We start from the raw sequence: 16805 nt of genomic DNA on the forward strand, positions 1-16805 counted from the left end.
AGGTGGCTCTATTCATCTCCACGTGACATTGTCGCCATTGTTAGCATCGGTTATGACGTTGCTGGCCCCTATATAGGTGCCACCCAGGCACGCGGATGTTGGTTCTTTTCTTACCGCGCCAGTTAAGCGGCAATCCAGGAAGAGCTACCCCTCTGTCACCTTTTTACAGCCTTTTTCGACTTTTTGTTGACTCCCATAATTTTTTCCTCGTGTGCAAGGATGTCCTCGAGGAAGACCTGGTTTAAACTGCGTGCCGCCTGTCACCGCACCTTGTAGGGAACCGACCCCCACCTTGTCTGTCTTTGGTGTCTTAAGCGTGATCACCACTCAAAGTTGTGCTCGGTCTGCCGGCCCCTGGCTCCGAAGCCCTTGCGGGGGCGGGCTATGAACCTCCTTGCAGCCCGGCAGTCAACACCATCCAGCGAGACTCTGCGGAAGTCCCATTCCCTATCAAAGAAGAAGAGGTCGGGGGATCACTCCAGGAGCCCCAAGTCCTCTTCATCCCACTCGAGGTCATTGGGTCACTCGGGGAAGAGGCACAAGAAGAAGTTGTCCAAGCAGACTACATCTTTGCCTCAACTGTTGTTCGTCAACGAAAGAGGTAAGGAGCACTGACGCTTTAGACATGGTTCTACGGAGCCGGAGGCAGGGTCGACTTTGCGCCTCACAACACAATGTAAAGAGGGGTGGACGGGGAGCTATTTGGAAAAATGCAGGTCCAGTACCATTGCTCCCAAAGACTGACGTAGTATTCACTAAGGGGTAACTATTCCTAAAGAAAGAGGAGAAGGCAACCTATTGTGGTTGAAAAGAGTATCAGAGTAGTCTCTCTCAATGTAGTTGGGTTTTTATGACGGTGAGGGAATTGCTCCTTTTGAATATAGTGCCCTCACACACCCTTGCGAGTCATGCTTCATCGGGCGTTGCTCCTCGTGGGGGTGGTGCTGCTGTCCTCCACGAGCCCCGCGAGAAAGCTCTATAGCGGAGATCTTTTAAGGAGATGCTGCAGTTGTGCATGTGGGTGTGTGGGGCTAGGACAGTGAGTGAGTGTGTTTAAAATTACCTTTCGTTACCCAGAACCTAGTTTTATTCGGGGGTCCAGAAGGTAAGGTTAAAAAACAAAGGATGGGGAGCACCTCCTTGAAGCAAATGTAGAGGAGGAATGAATGTCTTCCTGCTGCTCTCAAAATTCATATGAATGAGTGAAAAGTGAGATTAAGCCAACATGTTTTGCGCTTAAAGGTGGTTCCTAATGGATTCAGGAGCGCTTCGTCAGGACTGTGAGGTGAAAATAAAAGAGAGAGAGATTAGGAATGATCGAAAAGACACCCTGTATTCCTACTGTACCTATAATCAGGTGTTGATGCATCTAAGCGCTAGTAGGAACGTCTGGTTTGAGTTCCTTTACCCAACCCCTTAATTCAAAATGGTTGGCCTCGCTGGCGCCCACTGCGGTTATGCAGGTGAGTCTATTCACTCTCCCCTTTAGAAGCCTGTTACCTGCCTATCCGTCAGTGAATCGCCGGTCTTCAACTTTGCACCTCCCTCCCTTTCCGGAAGCTGGAGCACCTCCTGCTCAAATGAAGATTTTTTACAAGGCCATATGCCACGTATTTGAGCGGGTTGACCCCTCTGGTGAGCCCTCGGGCCCTGCAGGCTTGGAAGGGGCCCCATCGGAATCAATGCTGTCTGCTCCGGCCACGGCACCAGTGTGGCCCCAAGGATCCAATCCGGGACGGTGCCAGTCATGCCAATGAGACCTTCACAGATGTCTGACCCGAAGTCGATGCCTTTGAAGCTGCCAGCGCCCACTGGCAGCTCCTGCCCCATCTTTATCCCCGACGATACGGAGTCGGAACAGCTTAGATTCCGATGTCGATAGAACCCAGTAGTTCTATGTTATCGCCTTAACAGGTTGATGATGTTTTAGGCACGGGAGAGAGTTGTGAGGGGTATAAGGACCCTTTAGAACACCAGGAAGTTTCTGCAGAGCAGATTGAGTGGTATGGGGAACTTGGGGAGGCCAGTGGACTGAACTCTTCCCCAGAAACTGCCATGCTCTCTCCGCCAATTGTGGCAATGGAGGACGGTGCATCTTATGCCATGGTTGTCAAAAGAGCAACTTAGGTTCTCGGACTGGAGTTTTCCTCTGTGCAGGTCATGACTAATCTCGTGACCGAAATGCTTCAACCTGTGGCTTCCTCCTCTGAACCCCTTTTGCCCATCAATCAGGCACTTACTGATATCCTTCTAGGCACGTAGTCCAGGCCTAGCACATGGGCTCCTGTGAATAGGGCAATTGCACACCACCATTGCGTGGCTCCGAGCGACCCACAGTTCCTCAGCCAAAACCCTACCCCTGAAAGCTTGGTGATGCAGGCTTCTACTTCCCAGGGCGCGTTCCCTTCCGCCACTTCGAATAGGGAATCCAAGAGGCTGGAATCACTTGGAAAGAAGAGGTTTTCGTCCTCCAGCCTGGCATTGTGGTCGTGAATACAGCATGCTTGCTGGGCCGTTTATCCCACTTCCTTTGGGAGACGTTTGCGCAAGTGCTGCTGCAAGTCCTGGAGGAGGCCAGACTGAGCACTCTCAGGCTGTTAAGGACGGTAGAGATGTAGCAAAATTCACCATAAGGTGTGGTCTTGACATGACTGATTGACTGGGCAGAGCTATTTCATCGGCAGTGGCCTTGCGATGCCACGCCTGACTTAAAACATCTGGCTTCTCCGGCAATGTCCAGTCAAACTTGATGGACATGCCGTTTTATGGATCCCATCTTTTTGGGGACAAGGGAGACTCTTCCCTAGATCGGTTCATGGATTCTCGAGCTAAAGCCAGATCCTTGCGCCTCTCTTCTATACCTTGTGGTCAGCCTAGCTTTCGCCCCTTTCGGGGCAATGAAGGGGGTTCCAGCCACATCAGCCCTTTTCCAGCCAATGTCCCGCGCAAACTTCCCAAGTTGTGCTGGAAGGTGGATGAGGTTCATTCCGTCCTAGGAATGGAAGCCAGAATTCGTTGGCCATCCTGCCTCGGCAGCCTCCAAGCACTCCTAGTCTGACTCTGCAAGACCACACTGCTCCAGTTGGTGGGAGAATCTATCATCATCTCCCACACTGGAGTTCCATAACATCTGACAAATGGGTCTTGCAGATCCTTCAGTAGGGCTGTTCTCTGCCATTCCTTTCTTTTCCTCCTCCCATTCTGCCAAATCTAGAGCGGCTGGTGGAGGATCATTTAAAATTGCTCCAAGAGCAAGTTACTGCTCTCCTGCTAAGGGGGCCATAGAGAGGGTCCCAGATCCAGAAGTAGGCAGTGGCTGTAGTTCCTGCTACTTTCTGATTCCAAAAAAGAACAGAGGGTTGCGGACCATTTTAGAAGTTTAGAGCGCCAATTTTTTCCTCAAGAAGGAGAACTTCAAGATGCTTACTTTAGTTCAGGTCTTGTCTGCCCTAGACCAAGAAGACTGCATGGTAGCGTTGGACCCACAGGTTGTGTATTTTCACATCCCCATCCTGCTGGGCCACAGGCGTTACCTGCAGTTCAAGGTAGGCCACAAACACTTTCAGTTTAACGTGCTCCCCTTCAGCCTTACCAATGCCCGTCGGGTGTTCACCAAGGTGATGGCGGTTTTCGCAGCTCATCTGCGCAGGTTAGTGGTGTCAGTCTTCACCTTCCTCGACAACTGGCTGTTAAAGGCGTCCTTGCCCCAGGCTGTCATCTCCCACCTTCAGATTATGGCAAACCTCCTTCATTCACTGGGGTTCTCTATAAACACGCCGAAGCCACACATTACTTCTTCTCAGCTGCTCACTTTCTTCAGAGCTGTTTCTGCTATTATGGACACAGTGCAGTTTCGGGCCGATCCTCCCGAGCAGCGAGTCCAGGATATTCAGGTTATGTTTCTGATCTTTAAGCCTTTATCCTGGATTTCGGTGAGACTGACTCTGAGGGTGTTGGGCCTCATTGCCTCCTGCATCTTGTTGGTATAGCATACCCGGTGGCTCTGCAGTGGGACCTGAAGTTCCAGTAGGTGCAGCATCACGGAAATCTCACCGACAAGTTCCAGATCTCAGGAGGAACTGCGTGAGATCTGCAGTGGTGGTTCATGAACTGGGATTGGGTCATCGGCAGACCAGTCTTCCTTCCCCAACCAGATTTCACAGTCGTGGAAGATGTGTCACTTCTGGGATGGGATGGCCAACTGGGAGAGGTGGAGATCAGGGGACATTGGTCTCCGGCGGAGTCGAGGCTCCTCATCAAATTAATGGCGCTTCGAGCAATTCAGTTGACATTGAAGGCATTTCTTCCATCTGTCAAGGGGAAGTTAGTGCAGGAGTTCACGTACAACACCACCACTATGTGGTACTGCAACAAGCAGGACCAGGTGGGGTTGTGGACATTTTGTCAGGAGGCCCTGCATCTCTGGACATAGCTAGATCAGCAGGGCATAGCCCTGGTGGTTTAACACCTGACAGGTTCTATGAAGGCCAGGGTGGACGAACTCAGCAATCGATGCCTAGTGGTTCACGAATAGCATCTCCAGTCGGAGGTTGCAAAAGGTCTCTTTCAGCACTGGGGAGATCCCTGGTTAGATTTGTTCACCTCGAAAAGAATGTGCAGTGTCAGCAATACTGTGCGCTGGATTTTCCAAGGCGGATATATCGCTTGGTGACGCCTTTTGTTGCGAGTGGAGCTCAGGCCTGCTGTCTGCCTTTTCGGGCATACCACTCCTGCCCAGTGTTCTGGAGAATATCAGAAACAACCAGGCCCAAATCATTTTGGTGGCTCCGGACTGGGCAAGGAATTATGGTATCCATAACTTCTGAAAATGAGCATCGATCCTCTGATCAGGCTGCCTCTTCGGGAGGATCTTCTGTCGCAGCAGCAATAGAGGGTCCTCCATCCAAACTTGTCAACTCTTCGCCTTCATGCATGGAGATTGAGCGGCGGCAGTTGATGGCTTTTGACCTTCCTCCTGAAGTATGCAAAATTATTTTGGCAGCCAGGCGTCCCTCCACTTAAATGGTATACGCCTGCCGTTGGCATACGTTTGTATTATACTGTACAGAAAGGTCTGATGACCCTCTTTCTGCTTCTCTTTCCACTGGTCTTCTGTTCATTCTAACCCTTGCCTAGCAGGGCTGTGCTTTGCGTACTCTTAAGGGTTAGCTTTCTGTTCCGTCCACTTTTTTGTGGCTGCCAGACCAAACCTCTCTAGTTCTCCAATCGTAAATAGGTTTTTAAAGGGGCTGGCTCACTTTTTTCCGCCCACGCCCGTTGTTATGCCGCAATGGGACCTTAATATGGGTCTCACTTTTCTAGGGTGTGCTCATTTCGAGCCTCTGCACAATTGTTCCCTCCAGCTGCTTACGATTAACAAGGTCTTTCTACTGGTGCTAACATCTTCCCGGAGGGGGAGTCGGTTACAGGCGCTATCTTGTTCGTCTCCCTGCAAGTTGCCTTTTCCAGACAAAGTGGAACTTCGCACCCGTGCATCATTTTTGTTGAAGGTGGTCACCCCCTTCCATCTGGGTCAGTCTATCACACTGCCCACCTTCTTTGCTCCCCCGCATCCCTCTAAGGAAGAGGAACGTCTCCACCATCTGGACCCAAAAAGAGGGTTGGCATTCTACCTTGACCGCACAAAAGAGTTCCGGGTGGACGACCAACTAAGTGTGGGGTACTTGGGAGCTAAGGGTCGGGCAATGCAGAAAAGGACCAACTTTCGCTGGGTCGTTCTCTGCATTTAGGTCTGCTATGCCTTGGCTAGAAAGCAGTCCCCTGAAGGATTAAGGCCCATTTAACCAGGGAAAAGGCTGCGACTACGGCCTTGGCTCGGGGTGTTATTTGTTATTTGTTATTTGTTATTATGGGTTTATATGGCGCCGAGTCACCTACAGGTCTCAGGGCGCTTTGACCACAGAACATAACAACCGAGAAAGAGAAGGGGTGGAGTGCCTAAGCTGGACTAAGTGCTGTTCGGAACAAGCTGGTCTTCAAGGCTTTCCTGAAGCGGAGTAGATTCTCCTCCTTTCGGAGTGTTTCAGGCAGGGCATTCCAAAGCTTCGGTAATACGACCGAAAAAGATCTCCCTCCCATTGTGGCCAGCTTAAAACGAGGACATACAAGGAGTTTGGCATCAGAGGACCTGAGATTTCTTTCCGGTGTACCAGTCCTGGACATCTTGCAGGCAGCAACGCGCGCATCTTTGCACACGTTTGCCAAGCACTACTGCCTGGACAGTCAGTTCCGCAGGGACGGCATTTTGCTTGTTTGGTTCTGCAGGACTTCCTAATGTGATGAATTGGTCCACAACCCACCGCCGGGAGAGTATGGCATGGGTATCTAATTCAAAGGTAAGGAATCAGCAGCTAGAAGTCACTATCAGATGAATAAGTTACTTACCTTCTAGAACGCATTATCTGGTGGAGACAATTTCTAGCTGCCCACCCAGGCCTCCCCGCTTTGGGAACTGATTTTGTTAGAGCTAGGGTTACTCCCTTTTTTATTAGTGCCCTAGTTTGCACACATTTATGTCAGTTACTTCATGGCTCTGTGCTTCTGGCGTGGAAAAAACTAAAAGTACTGACGTCCGCTCCTGGGTGGCGCCTATATAGGTGACTGCAACATCATAACGGACACTAACGATGCTAACAAAGTCATGCCGTGCCGAATGGAGCCACCCTACGGCGCGTGCAAGGGATATTGCTCAAGCAAAGGTTTTCATATCTAGCCTGATGCTGTGACTGATTATTACCTTGTAGTAAAGCCTACACTCGATATATTAGGCCTGAGTTAGTCTTGGTGACAAATTAATGATTAAGGCTGGTAGTTAGAGAAACACGCATTTGCAATGCAATAGGTCTCGCATTTAGAGCTATTGGTATTGTAAAAGACCATGTATTTTATCTCTGCGTTGGCTCTCTCATGTTCTATATGGTGAAATAAACAGCATTTTTTGAGTTACCTTTGCCTAACTTCTGAGTCTGTTGTATGTTCCACAAAAAACATCACAAAGCTCTGCAGTTGCCTTGCAAGTAGCTCATTGCATCTTATTTTCTGTGCCTTTTTGTAAGTAAAGTCATTTAAACGTCTCTTCCTCTTGGGGCGTAATAGATGGGGCCGATGGAAAGGTAAGCTTGCACTACATTTTCACCCGATCATCTGACCGTTTCAGTAAAACCAGACCATGTATTTAAAATTGGAAAATTATGTTGGGATGCCAGGCCAGGCTGTAGTTAACCGGGAATATCTGGGCAAAGCTGAGAGGTCTGATAGCCCGAGCTAAGAGAGCGTCTATATGTGTGTGTTCAGGGCTCCGAGTCATGTAAAGAAGTTTCTTAAGTGGATGAAGGGCTTGGCTTTCAAGTGGACCATTTCATCGACTGCCCACTTAGCCAAACATCTGGCTTTTCGACTGACATTAACTGAGCTGTAAGTGGCGTATGTACATGAGGGTAAAGGAGTAGCCAATAGGGCAGCACCCAGGGTTGGATTGGGAATGAAAATCGGCCCGGGCACGCAAAAAAAATAAAACGGCCCACATTTGCATAAACACTCCTCATATCACTGCTTTGGTGTAATCTTATAAAAAAACTTATGGGGGGGGGGGGGGTAAAAAAATGCACACGTTAGTTTACACTGGTGAAACAAGTGAGGTCACTTCTATGAAGGCCCCCTGCCCCCGCTCAGTATGTGCAGACATTAATGGGCCGGCCCGAGAGTCAAAGGGAGCGATACCTCTGCTAAACGGAGGTAATGAGCGCCCATCCGAACTCTAGAAAGGCCACTCAGACACCCACTGGGCCGCTGACTGTATCAGAAGAACAGAGACAGTGCCCAAATAGCCCCCCCCAGACTGCTCAAAAAAGCAGCCCACAGCAGAACTCGGCCACCGGCCACTCGGGCTTTGCCCGATTTCCCGCGTTACCAATCCGACACTGGCAGCACCTTATTTAACTACATAGGCGTCTGCTGATTTCCCTTCAACAAGGTTCAGCAATAACAGACAGTTGTGACACTTTCTTGGCCAGTAATAGTAATGTAATATCCTCTTTTTACCTTGGATAGAAACACGCCACATGGGCTCAGTTTATGGTTAGGACGTCATATCATAGAATGAGTACTGGCTTTGCAGCGGTATATTAAAGTAAATCTCAAAAGCCCCTCCGCGTTGTGGAATCTCTGGCATGCCAGCTCCGAGAGGCCGGTTTAGGCTGTTTGGGAGCCAGGCTCACACCTGATTTGTAAATGTCCGAGTTTTTGCAATCAACAAGCGCGCACCCTGCTGGAATGTGCGAAGGTGTGACATCACTGGCCCGAGGTGGTTGCAATGTGTGCCATTTTAAATGCACCCCAAGAAGATCGCAAAAGTCAATCCAACCAGGGAAAATTGCAGGGTCCACATGCAAAGAGCCCCTGTCTAGTACGGCGCGGCTGGCTGCTCGTGTCCCATTTAACATTGGGCCTCTTGGCAGTCACGTGCCCAGCTGGATTACTACATACCTCCAGGTCACGGAGGGTGCCATGTTTGTAGTCCTCCGATACCATCTGCTACTTCATTTCAATTGAATTGAATGATGAAACCGTACAGCGATTACCAGAATGCATCCGTGTATTAAAGGAAGCCTAGGAAATATGGTTTTGAATTGGCATGAGGGCATTTGCGTGTGGTAACCCGATGTAGAGAGGTCATATCGCCACCTGTCTGCAAGAATTCCTGTTTCGTCAGTTAGAAGAAAGTTTAGGACTAGCACCCCGTGTCCTGCTGATATCAAGTGATCTTGCGCCCCTAAGGCTACGTTGTCAAGAGGTAACACTGAGAACGTGATGCACCAACATTAACACGATACGTGGGCACCTTCTGTTAGTGAGCAGCACAGTGTGTTTGGAATATGTACAAAAACCGTCGACTGTGGGCCAAATGCTCAGGATGGCTGGTGGGGGTCAAACATGACTGGAAACCCACTCAACTGTTGTCTGTGCCCACCGCCCAGACTGCGTTGGTTGCCACCTTTAGTGGTCATTCTGGTCGTATCCAGCCGCATAGGTAGACAGAGCCAGCTTCGACTTCTCAGCGAAGCCTTTGCCACCTACATCCAAATGGTACGGGGTGCTACATTGTGAATAAGCGCGGTCGCTATAGTTAAAGCGGACCACGCTGTAATTGAAATAAATACATTATTAAAAGCGTGCGGCACATCATTAAAAACCAGCTGAAGCAGCCTATGTCGTGCCTCCAGTAGGAGAAACTACTTAAAGAAAATAGTGCTTTCAGACTATATAACACGTACTGTGTAACAACAGAAGTAAAAGGGCCAGTCGCCAAGGGAGTTTACAAATGAAGACAAGATGGTGCTAAAGAGGGATTAACAAGCCTATTTAGGAATCAGAAGCCAGCATTTACGAAGGACAATGACACAAGCCTATGTCAAATACAGGCGGCGAGTGGGTGGGGCTTCCAGTGCATACCCTAATACAGCATGCCTCGCAGAGCAAGCAGTGCATGCACGGTGCGGGTAGACTTGACGTAAACATGTTATAATTGCAATAAGCTTGCTTGTGCCTGAGTTCCCCTATTCAAGGGAAGACTGTTAATCCCACCAGGATATAATCTTTATGGAAGATTAAGAGGAAATCTGATTCAAGAAAAGATGTATTTGATTGAGTTCCACATATTGTTTTGGTATAAAAAGATTTAGAATTTTGTCAGTGATAATTTATTACATTCATGTAGCATGGTTCAGTTTGTAAGACAAAGAATATCAGCCAAAACTTGTTTTGCTCCTTCTTTGGCGTGCAGGCCTGGAGCATTTTCATGGTAAACTGGCTGTGGTATTTATTCTCAGTTAGCCTGTAGCAGCAGGTAGTTGTTGCTAGTCTTGTGAGAGTAGAACATCTGTGACAGGGGAGCCCAGGAAGAAATAGTCTCCTTGTTGTCACTGCTATGTACGAGGTGACTGTGCCCCTCTATTAAGGTTGTTTGTCGTTAGCATTGAGCCTCCGGGCCAAAAAGAAGATATCAGTGCTGAAGAGTCATCCATTAGTGGGACATGTAATTTGTATCTAATTGTTGGGGTAGTGCCTGAGTCCAAAAACCGCAGATCCATCAGGAGTGAGAGAGTAAGCCAAATTACAGGCCCCACTAACTGATAACTTTATAATCCAGACCTACTGGGATTGTCAATGCTTGTTATTTCCTTATGCTGAAATTATACCGTTTCACTAGTAAATATTCAATGATTAATTTCAGAACCGGATTCTTGTCCTCTACAGAAACAAACATTGCAGATGTGTTCAAAGTTTACAGAAGCAGGATCAAGCAAATGGTTTCATGGGGAATGTAGACCATTTTTCACAATATTCAAAAACATAAAATGTTTATTGGTGAAACCTTTTGACTGGCAGGTGCAGATTCATGCAATTTAAACTGTCGTGAGCTGGGCTCTGACCTTCTCTGGTCCCTAATGTGGTTTTCTCAGAACAGATGATTTGATCTGCAGCCTATTTAACGTATTGCAGGCCTAGTAGAAACAGACAATAATGGATGGCTAGGCGAGAACTAATTACCCAAAGCAAGCATGGAGTCCAATGTTGTGAACCGCGCTAATGCAGCAGACACAGGATGCTTTCAGATTCACTGTTAGTGCTTGGAAGGGGCCGTCAGAGGCACATGACACGTTACAAATGACTTTGCATTACGGAGATTTAATTTCCTACCACAATTTCTGCTCAAGCTGTGCAAACACTTGCTCGTTCGTCAGATCCAATGAAAAGAAGATATTACAGGTTCCGGAAAACATTCTGTTCCGGAGGACAGACCAGATATTCACTGTTTGAGCCAAACCATGAGCAAGGGGACTGTCTACTAGTCCTCAGCCAAATTCAAGGCTGCATCACAACACGAGTTGACATTAAAACAGATTAGCCAGCGTATCTCTTTCTAGTATTCCAAGTTGCCTGGATCCACAACAAGTGCCTTCCGAGAACACACCCAGATTACAAATCCAAGAACAATAAATGTAATACATACTCACACGTTACCTTCATTCAGTCCGTTTCCATAATCCTCTGTCCATGCTTGTTTAACTAAAATATAATTTAACTGTTATTAACGGGAAAATACGGCCTACATCTGTAAACATCTGACATCCTGACTAGCAAAAGACCCCCAAATATTACTTGTGGCTGATTTGGAAAACTAGTAGGATGTCTTCCAATGTGAAATTCTCACTGATCAAAGAAGTTTAATTCATTTACGTTTTTTACTGTTTGTCTCAGTAGTGACTAATCAATAATATCTAGTAGTTTAGTAAGAGTTATACTTAAACCTATTTACTGCTGCTTTATTGCATTGTATTGTGGCTGGGCTGAAGCTTGGCGAAGTTCTTGAAATGTGCAGGCATTCTGATGGTCTCCCATCTCCTCCTCCAGTGCGTGCAGCAGGGTGGCCAACTCATTACCAAGCTTGAGGCTTTTGGAATATGGGAAAAGCAACACTGCACCCCCCCATGCAGCAAGGAGCTGAATGTCAATAACTGGGATCTGCATGAAGCCTGTGTAGGCAGCAATCAGCAGGGTTAAGAGCATGGCAGCCTCTACTACACTGCTGGCCAGATTCAAAATTCTTGCATGAGTTGGGCAAAAGATGGATCACACTGCAGTCCTGCATCTCTCCCAAGTCTCCGTTGGTATCGTCCTGACTGCCAAGCAAAACATCCCTTAGCAAGAGACCAGGATTTTGCTTGGAAAGTGGTTAATGCAAAACAAACCAGCTGGTTTCAATGTAGGGTGACCAATAGTGTGTTGCGATTGGCTCTTAGAGACACAGCATTGGGCGTTTATGTACTCGTGTATGGACAGAGGCTTTACTCTAGTGATCATTCGTTCCCTGCTATCTGATGAAAATGAGCTGCTCTCGAAATGCACTGATAATGACCTCAAAAGTGCATGGCAGTGGGTAGGCAAAGTTAGGTTATGATCCAGGCCAAAAGTAGTCCTCTTTACAGCTAAGCGGAGCACAGTTCTTTCAGAACAGAAGGGTTTCCAAAATCATTACAACTACAAACTACTTGTGAGTAAAAAGTGAAAGCACTTGAGCAAGCGTTTGTTCTGTTCTTCCTTTTCCAATAAAATTGAACTTAATCCCTCATGTCATATGATTTAACCCAGTAGGGGATTGTGTTCTTGAAGTTCCAGTCTTGAAAGGTAATCATGGTTGACTTCTGTGGCCACTGCATGCTGGGTAATTCTTTTCCTCTCCCAGGGTCCCTCGACTTAGGGAGTGTCTATACACCCAGCTCATCCTCTCCATGATGAAGAACCCCGAAGACATTAGACTCAGCTCCCAGGAAGGTATGAAAGACATAGCAGCCTGGATGAGCAACAGCTGCCTAAAGCTGAACTTGGAGAAGACAGAGGTCCTCATCCTTGGACCCTCCCCCACCGCTTGGGTCAATTCTTGGTGGCCCCCGCCCTCGGAAACCCACCCACCCCAACGGACCATGCCCGGAACCTCAGCATCATCCTGTACTCCTCCCTCAGCATGACTCACCAGATCAACACTGTCACCTCCACCTGTTTCAACTCCCTCTGCAAGACTCAAGTGGATCCCCCCCAAAGCCAGAAAGACCGTCACCCACACACTCACCACTAGCAGACTGGACTACGGAAATGCCCTCTATACAGGAATCAACAAATCCCTGCTTCACAAACTCCAGACCACCTTCTTTACAGTGCCAAAAAACTGGGGAAGAGATTGGTCTTCCGACTATTCTTGACCTCCTAGTTTTCAGCTGCCACCTGCCAAACGATTCATACAAGATGGTCTCTGCCTTAGATATCTTTCATTTTGAAGAGGGTATAGTGGGTAACTGTTGTGATTGTAAAGGATACTTATCTCCATTTGCCTCTGTTACTGCTTCTCTGTTGGCCAAGATTCATTGTTGGGAACTTCCTCCACCAGTACATATTTGTTACCCTTTCATGAAAGGTTGTCTTCACTGGTATTCACCAAGGTTTTGACAATGGAAGCAGCATGTTCTTTATGTATGCACAAAGGCCATGTACATTTCTTTTTAGCTAAATGGTTGATTGGGGTGTATCACTCGTGAGACTTCTGAAATCCCTCTGGCAGGGCACAGGAGCGCTGATTTCTGAGTGACTGTGACTAATTCTTCTGGAGTCCCTTCTCTGTAGCGCCACTACATTCCTGCAGGTCAGATGGGGCAGTGCTGGGCAAAACCATGTGCTCTCTCCAGAAGAGGCTCCTAAATGTAGGCACAGGTCGATGGTGGTTGCCAAGAGCTCTGGGACTTATGGCATTTCTACATGCAGGTTGTGTCTATGCTTGGGCTCATGACGTGTCACACACAACCTCACCAGTTTCCCTATGGTGACAAGATCAGGGACGATGAATCTGTTCTTTTATTCATATCCAGGCAAGCATGCCTGCTCCTGCCCCTCGAGTTTAGAAGGTGACTCTGGCTCTCCTGATGGATGTGTCTCTCCTCTTAGCTGTCAGGGAGGCACCCTCTAACATAGACACACAAGAGTCTGGGAAGAAGAGCCCTTCATCGGGGAGCTGGTCCAGCTGTACCTACTTCAGCACATGGCATGAATTATGGTTGTGATCGGCGGTAGATTAACAACTTGCTATTTGGTCTTTGTGACTTGCTTTTGCACCAGGAATATCAAGTTGTTTCCTTTCCTTTTCTTCCCCTTTCCTTCTAGTTGTCAGTGTCATGACTTGGGAGGACAGGGTCTACTCCTGGCAAATGCCCCTGACCATTAGATCACATAATCCAGAGCAGAAACATGTTGACTTCAGTAAAAACTTGCAATGCACAAACCTTTTAGTGTACTTGTTATAGTGATGCTACAAAGATGTCAAAAATAAAGAACACTTTGGAGACGACCTTCTGTGCATTTCTAACCTTGTGGGCCCACCACAAGTCAAACTCAAAAGCATCTACACGTTCTCCATCTGCATCATACTAGTTTGAGGAGTGTATCCAATATGTAGGTGTGTATCATACATAAAAAGCCCCACTAAAAGCTTCTAAGGAACCCTGCTCGCAACACACCTAAATAAATGACGTTAGCGAGGAGGTACCCACTGATGAAGCATGCCACTTTCAAAGCAATACTCTGTGAGGGGTTTACTGAAAAGAGAATCTATTTTATTCTGATCTCCCTAATGCAGGAGTACCTTTTTCGGAAGCAATCCAGTAGGATACCTTGTATTTGTTTTCTGTGCTATTTACTATGGGAGAGTGTATCAGGGTTCCTTGCCCCTTGTTTTGTTAAACTCACACTCTGTTTCCAGTAGCATGGCAATGCAGGGCATCACTGACATATATGTATGACCCAGTGAACTATAGTAACTTAATAATAAAACCGAACCCTAACACTGCTGTAACATATATAACGTTAAGAAAACCTAATTTTACACATCAGAGGATGTGGGCAACTGCTCATAGCCCGTACAGAACTGACAATAGAAATAACAATGTGCACACAACACTGACTTCCTGCTGATATCGGACATACGACAAGTTGGGAGGAGAGGATCCTGCTCCGCACATAAGTGTCACAGTAGTAAGTTATTTGTTCTTTTTAACCTCTTATCCTCTGCTCATAGATGCTACTATTATCAAAGCTTAATGGTTCTTTGTTATACTAATCTAAAAAAGATGAAAGGATAAGTAAACCCTGCCAAGCTTCAGACCTGTGAGCTGCAGATTTCACACACATTTCTGAACATTCACATTAACCAGCTGAGCTACCTTCAGAGCCGTCTTATGTTCCATATTTGCATGGTCAAGGGTGTAAGAAACTAGTCACATGGTGGAGGCACTCGTGAAAGAGTGGATGGTGTCTGTATTGTTTGCTTTTCTCTGCCAATCTTCAAGATAGAAGATAATTCTGTCTTTCTGTGTACCTGTTGTGGAACAAATACGTTTGGAATAGGGCTTTGCTGTTATGAAATAGTTTTCAAATAACCTGGAGTATTTTCTAAAAGTCCGGTTAACAATGATATCTGTGTCTGTTCCTTTTCAGGAGATGGAGTTAGAAGTTTAACAATAGACTCCAATGCAATGGCGCTGCCCATGTCGGATCCAACAGCCTGGGCAACAGCAATGAATAACCTTGGGATGACACCGATGGGGATCACGGGACAACCTCTTCTCCCAGGTATTACACATTTTGGTATCTTCTAATGTTTACATTTTGCCAAAGGAAACCTTCAGGATTTCACAAGGGGTGGACTTTTGAAGCTATCACATTGTCTCTCTCATTCTTTTACATTTTCTTCTTCACTTTCAGTGCTGGCTTCTCGTTGCTATACTTTTCTGCTCCTACCAGGTACTATGGAATTTTTCTTCAATCAAGGAGACTTAATGCAGGGCTCTGCATCCTCTTTAATCATATAATTCCCTCTGTGACTTCAATTGTGTCCCGATTATCTACTAACTGTGCATTGTATTCAAACCTCTCTGACCACTCCATTTCTAACACCAACGACAACTCCCACTGTTAGCATTGGAAACACCTGAGCTTCATTTTTGTAGTAACCTCTCAACTATCAACCGCTCTCCTTCCAGCCTGCCGTCATCTTCATTTCTTCTCTCCCTGATCCATTGGCTTTAAACTCTCTATCAAAGCACAAGCTTTGCCCTAACTCCTCCACTAATTTCGCATCACTGCCCCCCGATACTGAGCAAATCTGCTTTTGACGGAGTTCTACTCCCTCGAACACACAAACCTAATGCTGGATCACGCACTTCACCCTCATTCTCAACATTCGCACATAGTCCATGCTCCCGTGCACTCCAGTGTGTACAAGAAGGCGCCAAACCTTCTGTAACTGCTTTTGACTCAACATGCTAACGCAACCTCATCATCTCTCTCCAATCCTGTTATAAGTGGATGTGCTGCTTTCTTCATTCTTTCATCTCGAGAAAAGCTATCTTAGCGCTCCCAAAGCACTGTGCTGTCACTTTGCATAAGACTTCTACTCAAAGCTTACCACCATCATGGGCACTCACCACTAATGTTACAGGTATCCCATCACAACTCACTTTCATCGTCCTCACCTCTCCCAGACAACTGATCCACTACTCTGGTAAGCCAGTCCATCTTAAGTTCCGTCCAGTTATGTCACCCTTCTGACGTAAGCCAGTGGCCATCTGGTATATACATGCACTGCTTTAAATATAAAGTATGTATAATCCAGCTGAAGAAACCAATATCTAGCCGCTCATACCTTCCAAGTACCGTCTAGTCTCTCAACTTGCGATGTGTGTGCTATCAGTCTGTGTGTCCTTCCATCTCTTCGAGTTGTATGCTGAGGAATCCGTTTTTATTTCATTTCTTTCCCAGCATCACTCTTTTTTCAGTCAGGCGGTTCTGTCATGTTCTTTTGCAATTATATACATCTGCACATATCGGCTGTCAGGTTTTTCTGGAGTCCTTCCACTGTCCATTGTCCTACAACCACCATGGGTGTGTACATTATCCTATGATGTGGGCATGTTTTTTGTTGATCATTTTCTAGGTGGTTTTAGGCGGCCTTTATGAAGTACTTCTAACCTCATGACTACTTGGTTTCATGTTTTAACTTATTTGCTGTTGAGTATTCTATCACGATCCTCCAAAATGGGGTTTTATGTTTCAGGAGATGACTGACATGTTACCAGCCTATAGTTGCGCATTATCACTGTCCTCTTCTAAACATTACTTATTAGTGTTCTCACCCCTCTTTGCCACTTCTGTTTTTCAATCACAACAGCCTTTACAGTGAT

The 16805-nt window shown here is 46.8% G+C and overlaps 1 protein-coding gene across 4 annotated transcripts in view; it reads left to right on the top strand.

Annotated features, from left to right (window-relative positions):
• The window catches only part of ENOX2 (ecto-NOX disulfide-thiol exchanger 2), a 1184097-nt gene that overhangs the window by 553364 nt on the left and 613928 nt on the right, over positions 1–16805 (top strand). For all 4 annotated transcript variants that reach the window (XM_078688351.1, XM_078688354.1, XM_078688355.1 and 1 more), the window contains one exon: positions 15061–15195. In XM_078688351.1, coding sequence (XP_078544477.1) covers positions 15061–15195 — 135 coding nt within the window. The remainder of the gene's footprint in view (positions 1–15060; positions 15196–16805) is intronic.

The sequence above is a fragment of the Lissotriton helveticus genome, chromosome 4_1, assembly GCF_964261635.1.
Source record: "Lissotriton helveticus chromosome 4_1, aLisHel1.1, whole genome shotgun sequence".
NCBI classification, from domain to species: Eukaryota; Metazoa; Chordata; class Amphibia; order Caudata; family Salamandridae; genus Lissotriton; species Lissotriton helveticus.